General features: G+C 47.9%; 1 protein-coding gene across 1 annotated transcript; it reads right to left on the bottom strand.

The window, feature by feature from the left end:
* Positions 1-4: 4 nt before the first annotated feature.
* On the bottom strand, positions 5-17,037 carry LOC101836430 (L-amino-acid oxidase). Its single transcript, XM_013111509.2, has 7 exons — positions 16,797-17,037; positions 6,656-6,885; positions 6,130-6,242; positions 5,225-5,426; positions 4,212-4,280; positions 2,420-2,556; positions 5-1,053 (listed from the first exon to the last, which is right to left on the bottom strand). Exons 1-7 carry the CDS (start codon positions 16,822-16,824, stop codon positions 222-224), a joined length of 1,611 nt encoding a protein of 536 aa, XP_012966963.2. The 5' UTR covers positions 16,825-17,037; the 3' UTR covers positions 5-221.
* Positions 17,038-23,175: the final 6,138 nt, after the last annotated feature.

Raw genomic sequence — 23,175 nt, 5'->3', positions numbered from 1 at the left:
TAGCTGAATTCAACAATTGCTTTATTGCTTTTATCTCTGTGCCACACATTCTTCCTGAGATACTGTCATAAATCTAGGGGTCATGGCAGTCTGTTATTCTGGGGATCCAGTTATGGGCCTTGGGTCAAATTTCTGAAGGTGGGTGAGAGTGGGTTTTGCATCATCTCCTGATGGACAAACCTGTTTGGAGTCACCCAAGTTCCTGGGGTCCATATGATTGTTTACAGTTCACTTTTGGGGAAGTGTTCTTTTGTGTGTCTGGGATTCCTTGTCAAAGCCAAGTCCACAGCCTCCTGAATGTCCTTTGCCACCCTGAGCCCTGACTTGATAGCCGTGTCAATCCAGCCATGGGGCATATCTGTGTGCTCACCTGCGAAAAAGACGGGCCCCTCCGGCTTGCTGAGTTCCTGGGCATAGTCCACATACTGGTAAGGGGTGAAGAAGGCAAAGCCACCCATGGAATAGGGGTCCTGGCTCCAGCTCTTGATGGAGGAATAGGGACAGAGGGCACGGAGTTCTTCTTTGTTTCGGTTGTGAATAGCAGCTAGGTCATCCAGAACAATGTCCACTACTCGGGTGTGGTCCAGGGCTGTAAAGAACGTGGAGTCATCATCCAGGGTGTAAGATGCTAGGACAACCCCCACACCATTGGGGAAGATGTGGTTGGGATAGTAGATGAAGCGGGAAGGCCGGTCAGTGCTAGACTTTCCGCTGAAGATGCCATCTTGTTCCCAGAAACGCTGTGTGCAGGCCAGGATCACTTTGGTGGCACTGTTGTAATGGACGGAGCGCAGAGCATCCTGCTTGCTGAGAGAGAGAGACGGCTGGAATCGGAGGAGCCGGGCAGCCTTGGCAGTGGTGGCTACCACCACAAAATCTGCAGTCAGCCGGGCCCTGGGCTGCAGAGGGTCAGGTGTCCTGTAGGTCACGTGGACACAGTCTCCAGACATCTCCACTTCCTCTGCTGCCGAATAGAACCAGACAGTTCCTGGGAGGAGCGAATTGTGTAGGGCCTGGGGGAGCTGGTCAAAGCCACCGACGATTTCATCAAACCTAAGAGTGAATCAGCAGAGAGGGAGATGAGTGGGCTGATGGACAGGGCTTTCAGAGGACAGGCTGTTGGAACTGCACAGTGCCTCAGTCCCTTCATGGGCATGGCCCAGCCATATTTTAAAGGGACAAACTGTTGGCAAAGAGCAAGGATAAGCAGGTTGTCCATTAGCTCCAGGGAACTAGACAAAGGCACTGCTTTGGGGTACCAAATCAGAAACGTGCATCTACTCTGAGCTCACACAGCCCTCTCCTCTGGGTCACTTACCTCCTATTGCCTGGTCATAAACTGACAAACTTACGAGCTGACAAAAATGGAACTTCTGATCCTCCCGCCTCCACCTCCCAGGTTCTGGAATTACAAGCATTGGCTGCTCCTCCCAGTTTTACGTGGTGCAAGGGATGGAACCCAGGACTTCATGCATGCTAGATAAGCAGTCTGGCAACTAAGCCAGAACCCCAGCCCTGGCTCAGGGTTCTTTCAGCCCCTTCCACAATGCCCTCAGGGGCTACTCAAGGAAAGTAGCAAAACACTCAGGAGCTGTTTTACTTAGTCTGTCCTAAAACACCCTTCCTCCCATGCTCCCTGAAAGCTTGTATTCAAATTGATAAGAAGGCAGGAGTCCTTGCCAGAAGACCAGAGTGTCTAAATAAATCAATGCCCCGGGCTTCACTTCAGTTCAGTCCTGAAATATATATATATTATAAAGCCAGTTCATCTTTATCTTTTTGTTGTTGTTTTTTGAGACAAGTTGGGTCTGGAACTTGAGATCCTCCCACCCCTACCTCGTGTGAGTGCTAGCATTACAGGTGTGCGCCACCTTGCCTGGCGCCCTTTTATCTTTATATGCTGCAGATCACATGGCCAGTCCAGTGACCAGAGGTGGTGACTGGAGTCTCAGGTTTGCATCCCTGTTAAGTCTTCCTGAGCTGAAAGATGACAAGTGTCCCTTGAAGCAGGGCTGAGGCCACAGTCCCTGTCTCAGAACAGATGAGGCTCACACTCATTAGTCTATCAAGAGGTTCTCAGAGTGGGGTCCTGGGGTAGGCAGCGTATCAGAAGGCATCTACCCTAGGTGTTTAACGCCTCCATCCGCTCCAATGACTCTGAGAGTCTTGGAGTCAGGATTCCCTCCTTTCTCCTTCCTTCTTTCCCTGGTTTGTTTGTTGTTTCTTTTTGAGACTGGCTTTCAACTCAGAGATCCCCCTGCCTCTGCCTCTGCCTCTGAGTACTGGGACTAAAGGTAGTGTCAGGACCACACCTGGCTCCCCATTTTGGAGGGATTTTTTTCTTGGTTTTCTGGTCCCTCCTTTCACTATCATCCTCATCAGTAACAAGTGACCCCCTGTCCCTGCACCATTTTCTCACCGGGGCTCTTGGAAGAAGGAGATGATGCCACGCAAGGTCTCTGTAAAGGCCTCGTAGTAGCCAGAGTCTGTGTTCAGCAAGTCGCCGATCATCTGCACAGCGCCACGGCTCAGGTTCCCCACCTTGATCAGGTACTCCTGTCCAAGAGTGTGAGGAAATAAGGCAAGCAGATGAGAATGTATAAGGAGTTAACATGGTGCCTTGCTTCCTATCCAGGGACAGCAAAGGACAGACCCGAACAGGTTAGGAGGACAAGTGTGAACCCTCTGGGTCCCAAGGCTGCCTTGTACATGTGTCCGGACATGATCCCTTGGTTCCCTGTATAGGGGAAATAGCTAGCGCTAGGTACAGTTTTCAGCCCATACTCAGCCTTTCATTCATGTAATCCTCGAAATAATGGTGAGGATTCCTGCTTTGCCTATGGGGAAACTGAGGCCTATCTCTGGACCCAGCTTGGTTTCTCTGGAAGACTAGGGTAGGAAGAACCTGAGTACCAAAATCTCCTCAACCTATCCTGACCTCCCAGCCCTGCAACATCACCTGCTGTGCTAACCCAGCCTCTCCACCAGCCAGTGACCTCCGAGCTGGCTCATGCTGCACCTGTAGCCTTGATTGTGACTTGTGGTTTTTGTCTCTTCATTGTCTTAGATATAGCCAGCATGGACATGACAAAGCTGGCTGGAATGTCTTCACCAGTCAGAGTGGGTGGCCATCCAGTTTGCCTGGGGCTGCGTTGTTTTCTGTCACTAGCACAGGCCGGGCTAGAGGCCGGACACTGAAAGAATCTGCTAAGATGTCTGGTTCCCCACTGGTTGGGGAAAATGCCCCTATTCAACATATTTGTATAAACCAGAGGTTAAATAGCAGGGCCATGAAATCCTAGGAACAGCAACACCAGAATGCCCGAAAGCATGCTGGATCTGTTAGGATCTTCAACACCAAGGGTCAAAGAGATTATCTCTGCCTCAAGTCTGAGGGTGTGATCACTGGGTGTGGGTCCTGGTGATCTCTGACTTGTCTCTATTCTCTAATCTCTCTCTTCACACACTTGAGTAAACAATGGTCAGACCACATATGACAACAGGCTTTGATCCACCCAACATGGGAAGCAAGCAGCCCTCAGAGGCAAACCACAGCCTACTTAGCATGGTCAAGACCTGGACACGGCAATCAGCTTCTCTCTCAGGATCAGCTGGAGAATGCCTACCACTCTGCCTTCCCCAGGCCCATGAGTGAGCTGGCTCCAGCACCCACGAGCCAACAGCCTCCAATATGACCCCATCTGGAACCTTCCTTGTGTTTTTATATCTGCAGTCCTGGGGATTGAACCCAGGGCCTCACACTTGACAGATCAGTTCTTACACCTTTGGGCTATACCACAAGCCCAGCCTTTCCTGCTGTTCACTATGGTCATGTGTTACGAAAGATGTTTTCTTCAGTGGTGACCTGCATATAGCAGTGATCCCCAGAGTATGTAGCCAAGTGATACTGTAGCCATCTTGGTTCATGCAAGAAAACATTGTGATTTTTGTACAACTATATATATTTGCCTTTGACTCTGTGTTATAGTTGACCCCTTGATACAGCAAGCTTTGCATAAGTGGCCTTGATTGCCCTCCTTAGAGTCTCCGTTTAGTTCCTTCTCTCCCTCCTTCCCTCCCCTAATGAAGCGTGCATTCTATCAGGGCAGACAGTTAAGCTAAAAAAGTAAATTGCAGCACAATATGCCCCAGGTAACTCTCTCACTGGTGTGGTTTCAGGGCACAATGGGCCATGAGGTCTCAGGACTGACCTTGGTGGAGAAGGAGTCATACTTCTCCAGGACATCACGGCAGCTGCTGTTTTTCAGCTCTTCCACAATCTTGGGAGGGAAGAAGACAGGGAAGACAGATGGTGAGCATCAGCCCATATAGATTGTCAACCCTTCCCCATCCATCCCCATGCACCACACTTGTTCAACAGCCTATGTGTATGTGACACTTTGTATAAATCCTAGCTTCCGAAACTGTATCCTAAATCTGGGATGGTGGGAATTTCACATCTTCTTGAATGGACACCAAGTATACAAAATGTAGGTGTCCAGGCTCCTCTGTTAGCCTTGAGGTTCCTATACATGGGAAGTCTACCTCCTTGTCGTCAGAGAAGACAAAGGCAATGTCACTGCTGGGCCAGGTAGAAAACATTGGGTGGGCAGAGTGCTAACTGCTCTTCCTCGGCAAACTGTTAATCAATCATTAGTTAATCAATCATTACAACTGTAGAGGGAGCACTGGTCCTGTACCTACCACTATTTTATCACTGTCACAGGTTCTGTCACCTAATCCTTACAGCAATCCGAAAACAAGAGGCTCTGGGAATAATGGAGAAGAGAGAAGGGAGCCAGCAAGTATTTTGCCTGGAGTCACACAGCACATCAAACCCAGAATTTGTAGGGCTCTCTCTGGAATTAACCGGGTCCCAGCATGATAATTTCATGGCAGCTACTTTGTACATCTCTGTACATGCACAGGTGTCTGGAGTCTGAGAATATATATATATATATGTGTGTGTGTGTGTGTGTGTGTATATATATATAAATATATATATATATATATATATATATATATATATATATATTGGTTGCAGAGCCAGTGGCTGACACAGGACAGTCATGAGAGGGAGTGAAGGCCAGTAATGGTCAACCAGGTATAGGTTTCCTGCACTCAAGGATCTGGGATTCCCTAAAGCTCCTCCCTGGGGAATCAGAGGAACTTCGTGAAGGGTGGCCCTGAGGGAAGAGGGGAGCTGCTCTCCACTCTGCCTTACCTTCCTCAGCGACTTATCAAAGAGCTGTTCTGCCGTCTTCCCCACCTCATCAGCTCTGACTGGGTAACCCAGCAGGCCAGGGTCAGCCTGCACTGCTCCAGAGCGCTGCCGAACTCCGTTCACCAGCACCCAGGTCTGGTTGTTGCAGGGGCAGAATTCCTTTAGCATCAGCCCAAATTTCCTGATGAGCTCATGGGAAAGCCTGTGAAGGGAGCCAGAAACTTCAGGCTGAGAGCCAACAGCCCTTCTTGTTTCCTGGGCCTACTTCCTGCCTCCCTTGGATTCACCAAGACCATCCCTGGCCTTCCTCCATGAAAGGGATGCTGGGCACCCTGGTCATTACACTAGACTAGAGGCCATAAGGCCAAGAGGGAGCTGGACATCCTGCCAGTGGCCCTCCATGATGGCTGAGATCTCTGCCGCTCTGCGTGGAACCTGCAACCTTCACACTGCCAAATGTGAACATTCCAGTTCCTGGAGGCACAATGAGGGGTGATGTGCAGAGTGTGTCTGTGGCACCATCCTTCCTGGAGGCTGTGTTCACCACTCCTGAACGTCTCCAAACTTCTCCCACATTCAGAAAGAACCTCCTGAAAGGATACCAGGCTTCCCATCATTTGCAAACCCAGAAGGCTGCTTTTGACTATCCAGCAGGTTTATCTTGGACCACCTGTCTCTATGACCCTCAACCTATCCTCCCTGGCAGTCAACCTCGCACAGTTACCTCCTTACTTGGATTAAGCCCTGAGACTGGGAGATGCTCCTGGGCTGCACTAGGGCTGTGAAATCAGCTGGGTTAGACCCTAATCCCTGAACTTCCAGGAAAGAACTCTACCCACTGTCCTTGTGGTGTGACAGTCCTCATCCTAGCCTTCCCCCTTTGCCACTACCGTTCTCAGGAGTACCTGTGGTTGACAGGGATCCTCATGGCACCCAGCTCTATGTACCAGTGTGCTCCAGGAACTCTGTGGGTTTCAATTCTGCCACCTACACGCCCTGAGGCCTCCAGAACAGTCACCTGGAAAGACAGGCAGCTCTTTAATAAAGTCAATGAGGCTTGTCACATAGCCTCCATACAACACCCTCCTCCCCTGTGGCAAACCCAGATTTACTTCCCTCCCTCCCTCCTTCCCTCCCTCTCTTCTATCCTTCCTTCCTTCTTTCTTTCTTTTGTTTTTCAGTGCTGGGATGGAAAACACAGGGTGCGCCTCACTCTATCACTGAGCTACAGCCCTAGGCTCATCCTGCCTCTTTCTAAAAGTTGCTCTTTGTTACTGGGTGAGCTTACCTGCTCTCCAACCCCAGCTCCCCCAGAGCCCTAGAGCTTCATTTTGGCCCCAAGTCCCCAGGGATGTCCACCGCTTGGTCTTCTACCTCCCTGTTGAAAGCTCAGTCTTCCCACAAGAGACTCTCCCCTGCCCCACCACATACCTGGTGGCCAGCATCCTGCAAGATCTTGGCAGCGGTGAGCCCAGCCATGCCTGCTCCAATCACCACCACCTGTTTCCTCTCTGCTGTCTGCCCCAGTCCATTTCGAGCCAGCTGCAGCAGCTCTTCGTACCGGGGATCCTCAAAGCACTTGACAAGCTGGCTGTTGAAGGCCTGGGTGTCCAAGCTCAGCACAGACAGGAGGGTGAGAGCCAGCCAGCTTGGGAACATAGCTGTGGATATGGCAGTTAGGCGAATGACTAGGGATGAAGGAGGACTGGCCATAAGCCTTGATCTGAAGAAGATTTATCACTGGACCTATGATGCAACATACTAGGCACTCCCCTACCAAAGACAGCCTTAGTCACGGGTCCTCCCAAGTTTACCTGCCACTCTTCCTGCTAGCCCACAAATGCCCCTCAGGTACCAAAGCCTCTCAGGGAGTGACACATGTGCATGTCTGCCCAAGGTGCCTTCCCTCCCCTCAGTCAGTGGGACTGCCATGCACACAAATGAGGTAGACCTGCCCACCACATTGGCTTTCCCCATTTCCACCACCATCTGAGGTGGATAGACTGTCTGCTGCAACGTGAAGACCCTTAACTCACTACCACTGTGAAAGACAGAAGATTCGAAGCCTGAAACCTTATATAGTAACGCAACAGTCCCCAAGATGTGCGCGATAGGTCACCAGGTTCCCAGACCCAAAAGATCTTCACAGGGTTGCCTCTCAGAGATGGACACGGCTCCTTGAAGTTAGAGTTTGCCTGGCGGTGAGCCTGTGTTTTCACCCTTCTCCTCTGATGCGCTTCTGTCAATTCTGGCTCTGCTGTGCAAGAGGCAGGCCACACCTTCTCTCTGAGAGCCCATCAAAAATGTGTGTTTTGTGGTACTGGAGCTCTTGGTTTCAAAGCTATTGTCTGTGTTATGGGATTGTGTTTTCCCAAAACTCCTATGTTGAGGCTTTAACCCACAAGACCTGACAGTTCGACTCTGTTTAGGGACAGTGGCCTTTGGAAAGATGCCTGAGGTAAAATGAAGCTGTGAGGGTGGGACTTCCACAGTGTGCTGTCCTCAGAAGAAGTAGAAGTGTGTAGACCATGGAGTCTACAAGAGAACTAGTACTGCCTCCTTCCTAAACCAGTATAATTTCTCAGTGCATCCTAAATACTCATCCTTAGACCCACAGGCGAGTGGCGCCCTCATCCCTCAACAAAAAGGCTTTTTCTTATAGCAGCGACCATTACAGGAAGCCACAGCTGGTCACAATGAGGAGAACAACTGATTATAGGTACCCAACCCCAACTGATACATCTACAACACAGTCCCTACAGCTACTGCTCAAGAAAGAGGAGGTAGAAAGATTGTAAGAGTCAAAGGACCAGGACATCTACTTTGAGATAGTGTCTTAAAATAAAAGACAGGAAGTGGGGGTGGGAGGAGAGAGTGGGTCTGGGAAGTCAGGAAGAGGTGTTAACAGTGACTACATTGTATGAAATTCTCAAAAAAGTAATAATAATAATATTGTATTTTCAAAAAGGAAGAGGAAATGTGAACCCTAAGAGGAACACCAGGGATGCCCACACAGAAAGGCAATACCCATGAGGACATGATGAGAAACTGTAAGAGACCAAGGCCCATCAGCAATACCTTTGTTGAGACATCCATCTGCTAGGAGACATGCCATACTCAATAATTTTCCAATACAGTTTGAGCTGACTAATACAGGCTGTTCCTCTGCATCTTTCCCCATGTTGGCAGAGAAAGAAATCAGTTTGGCACCTTTCTCCAGGAACATAGTTTACCACTGAAACATGTAGTAGCATTACAGAAAATGGAGGCAGAGGGATTGCCACCTGTGTATGACTGATTGCTCTCTCACCCCGTTCCACCCATCACCGTGTCCCTGTGCTCCTGTCCAATGCTAGTACTCGGTACGTTAGATAATTACTCAACCTGTCTTATCCGGCGTGAATCAGAAATCAGTTCTGTCTGCCCAGAGTGGCTCCTAGGAGCTCTCAGCGCAGTTGAGGAATATGGGTGTGGAGGAGTGAACAGAGGGCAAGGTGGTGGGTAAAGGGATGGATGAGCAGGCAGAGGGAAGGACACATGGACAGAGGCTGTCCTCCAGCCTCTGCAGTCGGCACAGACACCAGGCCTGGGGCCAGGGTCAGGGGCTGGGGTTTCGTCTGGACTTGTCATTGCTCATCCTTCAACTCAGCTTTACAACCTCCTTCTGTCTGCTTTCCTCGGGGCCTGCCTGACTCCAGACTCCCTCTGTGAACCTGTGCACTGGGCATTTAACTTTCTAATTATCGTTGAGGAATGAACACACACACACACACACACACACACACACACACACACACACACACACACACATCGTGACCAGAGCCCAGCCTTCCTTCCACCCCTTGGATTCCCCCATCTCTAGGACTAAGGAAGTGGATTCTAACTTTGAAACCGGAAGTCTGGGGTTTTCCCTCTTTGCCCCCTTGGGATGCACTTATTTACATTTATTCCTTGTACATATGCGCATGATTCAGGATGATACTGTAACACACACATATGGTATGCACCCATCACCTTACTGCGCTGCTGTATTGCTGGAAAGTGGTGCTTCCAATTCCCAGCAACCATCCCTTTAAAAAGGCTGGGCCCTCTGGGAAACACAGCTACCTTGAGCTGTTTTCCGGAGTGGAGGAAGTTTGTACTGGCCTGCTCTCATCTTCCTGTCAGTTGCCCTGCCCTGGAGAGCCATGCCAACAGGGTGACTACAGAACACAGCAGAGGAGAACAAAGTATCTTTGAGCTCCAGGAGCTACCAAAACAACACACAGTCTCCAACTACTGCAAGAAAAAAAAAAAAAAAAGAATGGAGTCAGGAAGCCTGTGGTGGCCCAGGCCACCACAGGCATTAACTGTACAAGGTGAAGCCAACACCAGGCCCACAGCCCTAGCGTCCCTCCACCCACCCTTGACTTTAAAGAGTGTGGCTTGTATCTGTTGTGGGATGACTACTGAGAAACCCATGTGTCTGCTGGAGTCAGGAGCCATGCTTGCCCTAGCCACACTGCACCAACTCTAAGCCTTATGTGGCCACAGAAATACTGTGTTTACATGTTTAATGACTTTGTTGGAGGAATGGTTAAAGTCTGCAAGTGGGGAACAGGACATGGAAATCTCATACCCTGAATCCATTTGTTTCTTTGAAATAAAGCCTCACCCAAAGCGGCTCAGGCTGGTCTGGAAGTTACTACAGGAGACCCTGCCTCAAAAAATAAAATAAAATAAATATACCAATGACTGAGCATGGTGGCATACACCTTAATCCCAGTATTCAGGAATCAGAAGCAGACAGATCTTAGAATCTGAGGCTAGCCCAGTATACAGAGGGAGTTCCAAGCAGCCAGGACTACACAGAGAAACCCTGTCTTATAAAAACAACAGCAAAAAAAAATCTACCAAATGGGGAGTTGGAGAGGTGGCCCATTAGTTAGAACACTGGCTGTTCTTGCAGAGGACCTAGGTTCTATTCCTAGGACCCACAAGGGACTCACCACCATCTGTAACTCTAGTTCCAGAGGATCCAATACCCTCTTCTGGCCTGCATGGGTATCAGACACACACATGACGAGAGGACACACACATGATCACAGGACATACATGCAAGCAAAACATTCTTATATAAAACATACGTGTGTGTGTGTGTGTGTGTGTGTGTGTGTGTATACACACACATATATATAAAAAGAGAAAGAGGGCAAAGAAAGGTTCTAGTGTTTTACAATAAGGTAACTAACCGACCACCTAACTAACATTCCTATGTTTGTTTACTGAGACAGTATCTCAGATAGCCAAAGCTGGCCTTGAGTCCCTGATCCTCCTGCCTCCATTTCCCAAGTGCTGGGATCACAGGCCAAGCCACCATGCCCACCCAGCTTTAGTTTAATTTTGAGGTAGGGTCTTACTCTGTAGCCTGGACTAGCCCTGAACTCCCCATCCTCCTGCCTCAACCTTCCAAGTGACAGGACCACAGACGTTTACTGCCATGCCTGGCTTTCTTGCACATTTTGTAAAGAACAAGAAGAGGGGAATTTGAAAAGATATTGAACAACAGTAACTGTGTAAATGGATGAAAACACTGCCTCTGCCCTATGATTACACACTGTACTATATACTAAATTATCACACTGTGCTCCATGAATATATGTGATCATTATGTGCAATTAAAAAGAAAAAAAGCAGCTGGCCAAGGTGGTGAACACCTGTAATCCCTGCACTTGAGAGGTAGAGGCAGGAGAACCAAGAATTCATGGTTCTCAGCTATAGTTTGAACCCAGGGTGGGGATACATGAGATCCTGTCTTTAAAAAAAAAAACTAAAACATGGTGGGGCATTGGTGGCACACAGCTTTAATCCCAGCACTTGGGAGGCAGAGGCAGATGGATCTCTGTGAGTTTAAGGCCAACCTGGTCTACAGAGCAAGTTCCAGAACAGCCAGAGCTACACAGAGAAACCCTGTCTGGAAAAAAAAAAAACCAAAACAAAACACTAAAACAAAACAATAAATTAATTAAATGAAACCAACTCTGTCTCTTTGTCCACTTCAAAATACACCTGGCAGGTGATTTCATTTCTGTTATTGGTTTGGAAGCTAGAGTCACCTTGGGTCTAGAGCTGGGCAGTGGGAATGACAAGGACGACTGAATGTGGTCCCAAGCGCTGGCCTGCTAGGGAGCTCCTAGGATCTCGGGTCTCCAGGGGCCAGCTGGCTCCAGGTCCTGTAGTCTGTCTGAGGATGGGCAGTCAGGGCATGCCTCGCTCCCACCTCAGAGCTTCCCGTCTTGAGACTCAAATCACAACTCTGTCATAGGAGGCACGGTGTGTGTGTGTATGTGTGTCTTCTCTTCCATCCATTCCTCTCTCTTCCCTCTTCTCTTTCCCTTTTTTTGAGACAGGGTCTCACCATGTAGCCCAGGCTAGCCCGGAGCTCACTGTGTATCCCAGTCTAGCCTCAGACTATCATCCTTCCCCTCTTCTTAGATTTTTCTCATCCTGAAAGGCCACCTCTTCCTTCTTCCTCCAGTGCTCCAGGGCACTGGGAACAGAAACTCCAGGGTTGAGCTCGTTTCCTGCTTGGTGCTCCCTGATGCGTGCTGTTCTTCTGACACACCTCTGGCTTCCAGAACTTGAGCCTGTTTTTCCTGGAGCCCTTCTGAGAACTGTCACCCTTCTCTGTCTCTCCCCTTGGGAGATGGAGAGCCTTGGGGGTGTGGTGGAATCTATGTAAAGGCTGGTGCACCTGTAGAACCACCACCTGCAGAAGGAGCGAGCCTGGACCTGGTGGGAAGCAGAGGTGGGTGAAGAGAGCAAATACAAGCACAGGCACCTGGTGCCCGGCACAGCCTTGCTCTGGCACAGCCGTGCTCTGGTCCTCTGAAATCTAGAGCCATGAGGGTTCCTGAAGCTCGACTCCATCCAGCAAGAACATCACCAGGCTCTGAGTTTTGGCACTCAAATCCTATCTCATGCTATTCCAATTTAATTACCTCCCATGCTCATTAATCAGACAGATCTACAGCAGGAGGGGATCATCAGAGACAGACATAGTGCCGGTCAAGACAACACTGCAGTCTGCTTCCTACAGTGACCTGAGAGTCTCCAGAGGACCCCAGCAACACCGCGAACTAGAACATCAGGTGACATAGCTATAGCGATTCCCCACAGACTTGAGAACGGAGATAATATGACCACTGGAGGTTCACACTGCCATCCCTGCACTCCAGAGACAGAGACTGGAGGCTCTCCATGGGATTGAGGTCAGCATGAGCTACACGGTGAATTCCAGGCCAGCTGGGCTAAGGGTCACTGTATCTCTAACAACAACAGAAGTGATCACAGGGCTGATCTCTGGAAGATTATTTGAGACCAGACATGGGAGACCTTCCTGGGCCTAGGAGAAATTCTCTACAATGTCACCTGAGTGGTAGTCACATGAGTGTGCCGCCAAGAGTGCAGGGCAGTATATGCTCTATAAAAATTTCAAAAGCCAGTTCTAAACCATAAAAGTAAACCCAATGCTAACGTTAAAATTACATTTCTAAAAATTTTTGAGACAGTGCCTCATGTAGCTAAGACTGGCTCCAAACTCACTATATAGCCAAGACTGACCTTAAACTACTAATTCTCCTGCTTCTGGCTCCCAAGTGCTCAATTAGAAATATATATGCTTGGCTTAATTTTTTTCTTTCAGGGATTGAGGCAACAACTTGGTGTGTAAGAGCACTTGCTGTGTAATCATAAGGACGGAAGTTCAAATCCAAAGCGCCCACGTGAAAAGCCAGATGTTGCTGTATGCACCTGTGACCCCCAGTATTACAGAAGGTGACTCACTGGGGCTCACTGGCTGGATTCTAGCTCCAGGTTCTGTAAGAGACAGTGTCTCAAGGGAATAAAATGGTGCTCAATAGATTAGAATATTCAACAGCCTCTTCCAGCCTTCCCACCTGAGCATACACACACACACACACACACACACACACACACACACACACACACACACTGCTTTTCCTAGGTTCAAAAGTGGGGGCTGATCCCAGCACTTGGAAGGTGTATTGGCTAGTTTTTATGTCAACTGGACACAAGCCAAGGTATCTGGGAAGAGGGAACTTCAACTGAGAAAATGCCTCCATCAGATTGGCCTGTAGGCAAGTCTGTGGGAGCACTTTCTCAATTGATGATTGGTAGAGGAGGGCCCAGCCACTGTGGGTGATACCACCTATGGGCAGGTGATCCTGGGTTGTGTAAGAAAGCAGACTGAGAAGCCATCGGGAGCAAGCCAATAAGCAGCATTCTTCCGAAGTCTGCTTCATTCCTGTCTCCAGGTTTCTGCCGTGGCTTTCTGGATAAACTGATGACATGACCACCCCATGGGAAAGGTTTCTATTATAGATATAAGAGAGAGAGCAGCCGGAGACATCTGGAAGAGTCCAGAGCAGAAAGAGAAACACGGCCAGCAGACTGGACCTGGCCTGGGACATCTGCAAGAGAGGGGAGAGAAACAGGGGACAGAGAATACATAGTGAGGGGGACAGGAGCAAAGCAGACAGGGGTGGGGGCACATAGCAAGAATAGCAGGGGTATAAGGAGAATGAGAAGCTGGGGGGCATGAGCTGGAGTGGGGTTAGGGTAGAAAAGGAGCTGAGAAGAGCTAGGATACCAGCATGGACTTTGAAAGGTGTAACAGGTTTTTGTGATACAAAAGGAGCCTGGAGGCCAGTATGTGCTTTGATGTGCTAATTGATAATACAAGTAGCCATATGTCCCTTCTGCCAGAGGAAAGAGAAATGACTCCTTTAGTAGGTGGGAACCAGTTTCACAAGTTCCTGAGAAAGGCTAGGTTTTATCAACTGCCAGAAATCCTCCTATCATCCAGGTTGAGCTCATTTCTCGGGTATTTGGACTGCCTTTTAGAGTTTGGGGAACTGGAGTTTCCTGTGGACCTAACACCTTCCTCTTGGATGGACCTAAGAGCTGTAAGCAGAAATAAACCCTTTCCTCCCCAAGTTGCTTTTGGTTATAGTGTTTATCCCAGCAATAGAAACCTTAACTAAGACACAAGGTCGAAGCCTTCTGTGGATCAGAAGTTCAAGGCCAGCCTCAGCTACATGTCAAGTTCAAAGACAGATTGCACTAAATGAAACTCAGTTCTTTAAAAAAAAAAGTGTATATTGCATGAGCACACATGCACATGTACACACACATGGGTGTGTACAGACAATAAGGCAATGGTAGAAGAAATAAAAATAAAATATAATAATTGAATAGAATGTCAGGTAGTGTTGGGATGCTTCTAGTGCGAACTGGGATGTGTTTTGACGCAAGGGATTATCTTCAGGCCAGGGCTGCCAAGTCTCCTTATCACTTGCACCACAAAGGAAATCACATCTGCTATGGGCATCTGTCCTCTGCTCCATCTGTAGGACGGGATTATGCTGCCCTGGGGATGCAGAGTTTGGTCAACATGAGATTGACACAAATAGGGAAATAGGGACTAGCTTAGCAAGCCAGGACCCCATCTGTGCCAGGCTTCATGTATACCTGCTTCAAGCAATGGAAATAAATTCCTCTTATTTGCCATCCCTGATAATGCCCCGTGTCTATACATATCCTAGAACACATCCTGAAACCAAGAGAAATAGGCTGAGTCACCGAAGACCAGTTTGGGGTGACATGCATAACAAGACAAACTGTTCCCTGAGTAAGCTATGTACTATCTTATACCTAGGCATAATTGGGCATAAATATGATTAGAATCAGATGCATTATGGGAAAGAATATGCATAGTGAGCTTACATAACCCAAGTCCGTCAATCAAAACAAAGAACCACCCACACAACACCGCCTAGCAACTAAACTCCTCCTTCTACTGAACTTCATAAAAGGAAAGCCCCAAACAGTGACTTCAGACCTTGAGTACCCTCACTCAGATGGCCCACAGCTCTCTGAGGGCACATTCTGACCTGCACTACCATTTTGTTTTGAATAAATTCCTCTTCACTTTGTGTGTCTTTATTTCAGTTTTCTGAATAACATGCCAAGAACCTGGAAACTCCTAAACTAGACTCTGACCAGCAGTAACAAAGAAATTCCTGAGAGGCGTCCCCGTGCGCTTGGAAGATTGGCATGGATCTCTGTGTGAAAGATACTGTCTTGTGGATGGTTGTCCCAGGATGTCTGCTCTCAGGGATCTGTCTAGGAAGGTCTGTGCTAGGGCCTGTGATGGGGGAGTCAATCTGAGGGTGTGTCCTGAATGTCTAGCTTCCAGATTTGTCCTAAGGTTCTATCTGAGGGTGTCTGTCCTGGGGTCTATCATGAGGTCTGTCTTGAGGTCCATCTGCCTCTCTGTCTGAGTATATGCTATGTGTGTATGGGTGTCCACAGAAGCCAGAAAGGGTGTCAGGTCCTCTGGAGCTGAGTTACAGGCATTTGTGAGCTGTCTAATGTGGATACAGGGAGCCAAACTTAGATCCTGACAAAAGGCAGCAAGTGTGTAACTTCTGAGCATCTCTCCAGCCACATCCTCCCCCTTCTTTGAGAGAAAGAGTCTACATAACCTGGTCTGTGTCACTAGACCTGGAATTCCCTGTGGGAACCATACTCGCCTCACATTTACGGTGATCCTCTTGCCTCTGCCTCCCCAGGGCTGGGATTAAAGGTGTGGACCACCATGTGCAGTTCTGTTTATTCTTTGACGGGGTGGGGGGGGGGGGCTGGCAGCTGGGGTAAGGATTCCTCTGCAATGCCATGGGGGCGGCTGTCCCCTATTCCCAACCCTTGAGTCTGTTTACTGTGAGTAGAACCTCTAAGAGTACAGGAAGCACAAAATCGGGATGAGGAGCTGTGGGTAGCCCTGCCTCAATGTGCTGGGAGCCTGCACTGTTCCCCGCCCCTGCAGCCCACCTTTCTCCTTTCGCACCTCCGGAGTCTGCCTCTGCACCCACTCCGCTGGCCATGTGGGTATCACCCATGCCCTGCACACAGAAAGACACTGTGACCGAGCAGAGCCCAGGTTCCTCCTGGACAGAGTCAGCCAGGTAAGGCACAACAGGTCCGTATGTGGGTCAGGAGTCTGGGCCTGCACTGCATGTACAGTGCAGAAGCTCAAAAGCATCGTGATGGATGGGGTGGGGGCGGGAGAAAATATACAGATAAGGGAGAAGGCAGAGAGACCAGAAACCCAGGAAAATGGAGAGTTGCCCAGGGAAGGGGGACACACAGCTCACTCCCTTCTCTCTGTTTGTCTCTGTGTCTGTCTCCCTGTCTCTGACTCTGTCTCTCCTCCTCTTCCTCCTTGGAATGACTCTAGACCATCTCACTCCTATGACATAGCAGAAGGAGAGATGGGTCCCATCCTGTGTTACTGAAGTCAGGGCTCACCCCAAAGGGACCCTCACTTTCCTGTGTCCTGGTGTCCTGCCTAGTTGCTACCGAGAAACTAGTCTTAGGCTGTTGTGCCCAGGCAAAGAGGGACCTAGCACAGGCAGTGGAGACAAGCACACCCTTCTAGGGTGGCAGACAAGCTGGGAGAGAGATTATTTCCAGGGTCTTCCATCCTGGAAAAGAGGGCAAGAGAACCTACCTGGGAGCCTGCCTGGGGCTGGTAGCATCCATGTCCTCAGAGCCAGAGATTGGGTAAGTTGTCAATGTTGAGGAGGGTGTGGAGGTCATCTGTGACCAGGAAGTGACCATCTGTGCTCCTCCATCATGAGCCCATAGCCTGCATGAAAAACCCTGGGCTCCCTTGGTGTGTCCCTACTTTCCAGGTCTGCCAACAGGCCCTGCCAGTGAAGTTTGGAGAAGAACAGAGAAGAGGGTGGGATCAGACCAGATGTGTATGCCTCTGTGTGACATCCAGGGCAAAGCTTTTCTCCTGATGCAAGCAGAGGCATGGTGCAAGAGGGTGTGCCCGGCAGTGGCTCAGCAGGACCTGGCACCTCAGCCGCTGGGTGGGGGTGGGTCCTCAGTTCTGCCTCCGACCATCAGTAACCCAGTCCTAGGCTCTGTAGCCTCATGTCCTGCTGTGACCTGCTGTGCCTGTGGGGATGCTTCTGTCCCCACCTTTGCACCTGGTATTTCCCTTCTCGAAGCTGCATAAGGAGAGAGTGTTCTAGCATGACTAGCAGTTTTGAGGTGTCTCCTGGGAGACGGTGGCACAGCAGAGGGTCCGCTGGGTGGAAGGGGCTACAGCCCGAGCCTGAGCCTGCTCTGCGCCTCCAATGGTCCCATCTCCCATGGGTCTGTCTCTGCCCTTTTACACAGAGCTGTGTTCTCGTGGCAGATGTGGTGCTAGAAGCAATGGGGGCAACCTGGCTCTTGTCTTTCTTAATTCTGAGTCTGGTTCTTACTAAATAAAAACTATTAATGACCCTTACTAAAGACTGCACGGCAGAGCTAACTCAGGAGAATGTTATCATTATATATATATGTATGTATATATATAATTTTCATTTGTTCTTTCAAATTTTCATAGACATATACAATGTATTGTATCTTCCAGCGCCTCTGTCTAACACTTCCTAGTGCTCCAACCCCACCTCTGACCCAACTTCAGGTCCACCTTTGTCACTGTTATTAATAACCTCCCGAGTCCATTAGTACCATCTATATGTGCATAGGTGTGTGTCTAGGGCACTGGCTGTGTGCCAGCACCCATCTCCCTAAAGGGGAGTGCTCTTTCCCCTCAGCACCATCAATGACCGAAAGCTCCTCCACCAAGGAGCCATACTGAGATGTCAACTGGCTTGGTCTTGTGCGGGTCTTTTGCAGGCCCCCAAAAGTGCTGTGGGTTGATGATTTCAATAGGCGTGTCATGTCCAGAAGCCCCCATTTCACAGCTCCCCATCCACCAGCTCTTAGACTGTTTCTACCTCCTCTTCCTCAAAGGAAGGACAGTGGTTGATACAGATGTTCCTTCCACAGCTGGGCACTCACAGTTACTGATACTGGACTCTTTGACCAGTCATGAGTGTCTGCATTATTCACTAGTCACTGCAGAAGGAAGCTTCTCTGACCAAAGTTGAGAACAACACAAATCCATGGATGTAAACCTAAAGATTCAGAAGCAAGTTCGAAAGCACGGCCACTTAACATGACAACTATAGTAAGTTCCCCACTGTGGCCTTTGATCTCCCCAGTCATGGAGTTTTTAACCAGTACCAGGCATGAAATCCCTGCAGGTGAGCAGGTTTCATCGCCAACCAGAAGGCAGTTAGTTCCTCTCAAAACTGCCATGCCACTATTGCACCAGAGGGAACATCTTGCCCATCAATTCAGCATCTTACAATGTTTTTTTTTAACAAATAAAATTTATTTTGTGGATTTGAGGTTCATACATACTGTTCTGGGGGCATGGTAACATTCCCTGTCTGTCATCTTACATGGGTTACATCCTGTGTGGTGTGTGACGTAAACAGCTAAATCTATTCAACAACAACAAAAAAATCCCTGTTACAATGTAATGAACTTGGCCCTCATACTGTATGTTAGATCTTTAAACTTGTTCATCTTATCTGCCCCTATTATATAACTTTTAACCTCCTCTCCCTTCCCCTTGCCCCACTAGTGAGAACCATTGTGTCATTTTCTATCACCATATGTTTGAGATTTAGGAGATTTTAAAATACATTTCACAAACAAATGAGCTCAGGAAATATTATTTTTTTCATGTTTAATAGTCCATTATATGGGGGGCTGGAGAGTTGGCTCAGAGGTTAAGAGCACTGACTGCTCTTTCAGAGGTCCTGAGTTCAATTCCCAGCAACCACATGGTGGCTCACAACCATCCGTAATGAGATCTGGTGCCCTCTCCTGGTGCGCAGACATACGTAGAGGCAGGATGTTGTATTCATAGTAAATAAATAAAATCTTTAAAAAAATAGTCCATTATATGTCAGGAGGTCATGGTACACACCTTTAATCACAACACTTGGGTGGAGGTAGAGGCAGGCAGATCTCTGTGAGTTAAAGGCCAGTCTGGACTATAGAGTAAGTTGCAGGACAGCCAGGACAGAGAAACCCAGTCTAGAAAAATCCATTATGCATATGTGCCTGTATATATGTGTATGTACGTGTGTATCATGTACATGAACATGTGTATGCATGGAGAGATAAGCATAGATATATGTCATATGCTTAGATATATCAGATAGATGATAGATAGATAGATAGATAGATAGATAGATAGATAGATAGATAGATATCATGGGTATAACTGGTATATTTTCTTTATCCATTCATCTGTTGATTGAGGTTTATTTCCATAGCTCAGTTATTTTGACAGGTCTGCAATGAATATTTCAGGGCAGACATCTTTAAGAGGTCATAATTTCAAGATGGGAATCGTGGTGCATGACTTTAATCCTAGCATTCAGGAGGCTGAGGCAGGTGAATGCAGCCTAGTCTACATAGTGAGTTCCAGGACAGCCAGAGCTATGTAGAGAAACCATATCTCAAAAAATACAAAACAAAAAGAAAAAGAAGAGGTGGTGTTTTTATCTCCTTTGTGTAAGCATTCAGGAAGGAGATTGCCAGCTCATTACTGTTTTGCACATAGAAGTACATTTTCCCAATAACATTGTGTAAGCAACATCCTTTCCCCATTGCATCCTCTTGTTACCCTGCAATGGGGTTTTGTGGTACAGTAGAGACTGGACTGGATTTTTAATACAGCAAGGGGTATAGCTTAGTGGGTAGAGCACTTGCCTGGCATGCAGGAGTTCCTGGGTTTGGTCCTTAGCATTGCATAAAGCAGGCATGGTGGCTCATGCTTAGAATCCTAGTGCTTGGAGGGTAGAGGCAGGGAGATCAGGAGTCATCTTTAACTACAGATTGAGTTCAAAGCCAGCCTAGGATACATGAGACCCTGTCTCAAATTTTGAGAGAGAGATTGAGGGAGGAGCTGAGGAGAGGAGAGGAGAAAAAGAGAAAAGAGGAGAAAAGGACAGTAGGGAGGGTGGAGGGAAAATGGGAGGTGGAGAGGAGGAAAGAATGTAGGTAGAAGGGAGAGCAGGCTAGGAAGATATATCAGTCATTACAGTGCTTGTTCTGCAACCACAAGAACCTGAACTTAATCTCCAGGAACTCGTGAAAAAATCAGAAGCAGGGCCAGTATAGATGGCTTGGCAGTCAAAGGTGTTTGCCACCCAGTGACACAAACCTGAGACCTGAGTTTCATTCCTAGGTGAAGATGGATGGCTAGAACTAACCCACAAAGTTGTCTTCTGACTGCCACGCGCATGTATGGCACTCATCCTCACCCCACACACACTGTTAGTACATGAAATAATAACAAAAGGCAGGAGTGGTGGTGCAGGCTTGAATCCCAGTACTGGAGAGGAAGAGACACATGGCTCTCTGTGGGTCGATGGCTACCCTGTCTAGGCTTCTTAGTGAGCTCCCAGCCACATAGAGTGCCTGCCTCAAAGTGAGATCAGTGGCCCGGTGGTGGTGGTGGTGGTGGTGATGGTGGCTTCGGTGGCGGCGGCGGCACATGCCTTTGATCACAGCACTTGGGAGGCAGAGTCAGGAGGATCTCTGAGTTTGAGACCAGTCTGGTCTACAAAACAAATTCCAGGACAACCAGGGCTGTTACAGAGAGAAACCCTGTCTTGAAAAACCAAAAGAAAAAAAAAAGTAAGGTCAGTGGTTCCTGAGGAATGACACACAGATTGTTCTCTGGCCTCCACATGCATGTACACACAGTAACATGAATACACACACATACAAATTGAACAAAAAAGAAAATGATGAAAAGAGGCATAGAGGGTAAGAGGATTCAGACTTGTTAGGTCAAAGAGGAGAGTCTTCGTTGGCACCCCCAGCCATAAGCATGCTGCCTAAAACAAACACATTTGTGTTTTTCCATAACGTCAGGGTTTATTGATCATTTATTAACAATAAATCCATAAGGTACACTCGGTTCATTGCCAGCAACTTGCCAAACAGTTCAGCTTTCCCTGGTAACCTGACCAAGACAAACACAGGTTTTTTCATTACAATCTTAATGATTAATATTAACTTTCAAACCACGTAGTATATAACACAGTAAATACATCTACACATCCATCCATCATCCAACCCATTCATCCATCATCCTTCTACCCATCATCTATCTATCATCTATCTGATATTTGTATGTAGATTACAGAATGACTACAGATGGCTGAAAGACAGAATTAAAGGGGGTTTCAGGAGGCATGACAGAGTTCTGTATGTTCAAGATGCCACAGTTTGTGAACTACAGGACTGAGGTGTTTTGATAGAGGCAGTGGAGATAAAGGGTAAGACCAGGTTCAGATGATGTGGGATAATGTTCTTGTTCACTATAAAGTGAACTTGTTCATGAAGTGGGGAGTTTCTATGAAAATAAAATGAGAACAGTGCATTGATGAACACAGAGGTCTACTGAGTGAGACCTGTAAACATTTGGTTTAATAAAATGCTGGTTGGCCAGTAGCCAGGCAGGGAGTATAGGTGGGACTACCAGGCTTGGAGAATTTGGGGAAGAGGAAAGACAGAGAAGCAATCACCAGCCAGACACAGAGGAAGCAAGATGAGAATACCTTACTGAGAAAAGGTATCAAGCCATGTGGCTAAACATAGATAAGAATTATGAGTTAAGTTGTAAGAGTTTGTTATTAATAAGCCTGAGCAATAGGCAAAACAGTTTATAATTAATATAAGCCTCTGTGTGTTTCTTTGGAACTGAATGGCTGCAGGACCAGGCAGGATAAAAACATCTACATTCAGACAAACTATCAGATGGACAGGTAGACAGCAGATTCAGATGGATGAGCAAGCAAACAGGCAGATGACAATTCATTAGGCCATGTCTACCACAAGATGAAGCTGAGCAGAAGTTCCTGAGACAGTGGAGAGTGTTATGCCTGAAAGTCACTTGACACACATACCAGCAGGTCATTTGGCAAGTTGGTGGGGCTTCTAAAGTGTTAGGTACCCTTCTCTTTGTGGGGTCCAGGTGAGCATTTTGCACCTTTTCTGGAGTTTGTGTGTCCACTAAATTCTCAAGTCAAGGTTTTCTACTTAATCTTAATACACAGGTGTGTTCCTACAGTCCCAATCTGGCACCATTTGTACTTTTAGGAAAGAGTCATGTATCAGCTTGTGCTATATGGGTGGTACCAAACACATGGTGTTGTCCACCCAGCTGTGGAGTTACCCTCGTTCTCAAAATGTAATCAAAGCCATGTATGGTGGCTCATGCCTTTAATCCCAGCAGAGACCGGTGGATCTCCATGAGTTCAAGGCTAGCCTGGTCTACAAAGTAAGTTCCAGAATAGCCAAGGCAACATAATGAGAACCTGTCTTTAAAAAAAAAAGCGGGGGGGGGGGGGACGACACGATGACACACGAATGGCTGCCTCCTGATAGGGCAAGGAGCAGCATTTGAAAAACAAATCACTGTTTTGCATAAGAAGAAACTTAGAGCAGGGCACAGCCTGAGCTCAAGTCCCCTGTTTTAAGAGGAGACATCTTTCTTTTAAACAATATGAGTCAATTTCTCATTTAATGGGCTACAGACAACTTCATGAAGTGGCGAGTTTCTATGAAAATAAAAGGAGAACAGTGCATTGCTGAACACAGAGGACAGCTGGGTGAGATTACTATTAGGCATCTTTCAATGGTCAGAGTGAGGGTAGCAGAGGCACACTTTGGACATAGTGCTGAGGGTTCCTGTTAGTTCTCCAAGTGCCCCCAGAGCAGCAGGCTCACCTATGTGAGTGGATGAGGTCTTGAAGCCTCAATCAAGTCACCCAGCATCAGCTTTCAGGACTTGGAGGAAACGACAGCATCCACTCTCATTTGATAGATGATAGACAGACAGATAAGCAGGCAGTTATTGTGTTGGGTCAGAACTGACTCCAAATCAGGAGTGGGGAGAGAAACTGGAAATGTCAGCTTGGAGCACAGGAACCAGACTCCAAAGGAAGCTACATGAA

This window comes from Mesocricetus auratus, unplaced genomic scaffold, assembly GCF_017639785.1.
Source record: "Mesocricetus auratus isolate SY011 unplaced genomic scaffold, BCM_Maur_2.0 Super-Scaffold_100007, whole genome shotgun sequence".
NCBI lineage: Eukaryota > Metazoa > Chordata > Mammalia > Rodentia > Cricetidae > Mesocricetus > Mesocricetus auratus.
Note: the sequence above shows the minus strand (reverse complement) of the source record. Positions and strands in the feature narration are given on the sequence as shown.

Excerpts from the sequence above, each read along its gene's own strand:
- LOC101836430 (XM_013111509.2), bottom strand. The coding sequence starts at position 16,824 with ATGCTACCAGCCCCAGGCAGGCTCCCAG. Across the intron at positions 2,557-4,211 it reads ATGACTCCTTCTCCACCAAG|GAGTACCTGATCAAGGTGGG; the intron begins GTCAGTCCTGAG and ends ACTCTTGGACAG. Across the intron at positions 1,054-2,419 it reads TCCTTCTTCCAAGAGCCCCG|GTTTGATGAAATCGTCGGTG; the intron begins GTGAGAAAATGG and ends ATTCACTCTTAG.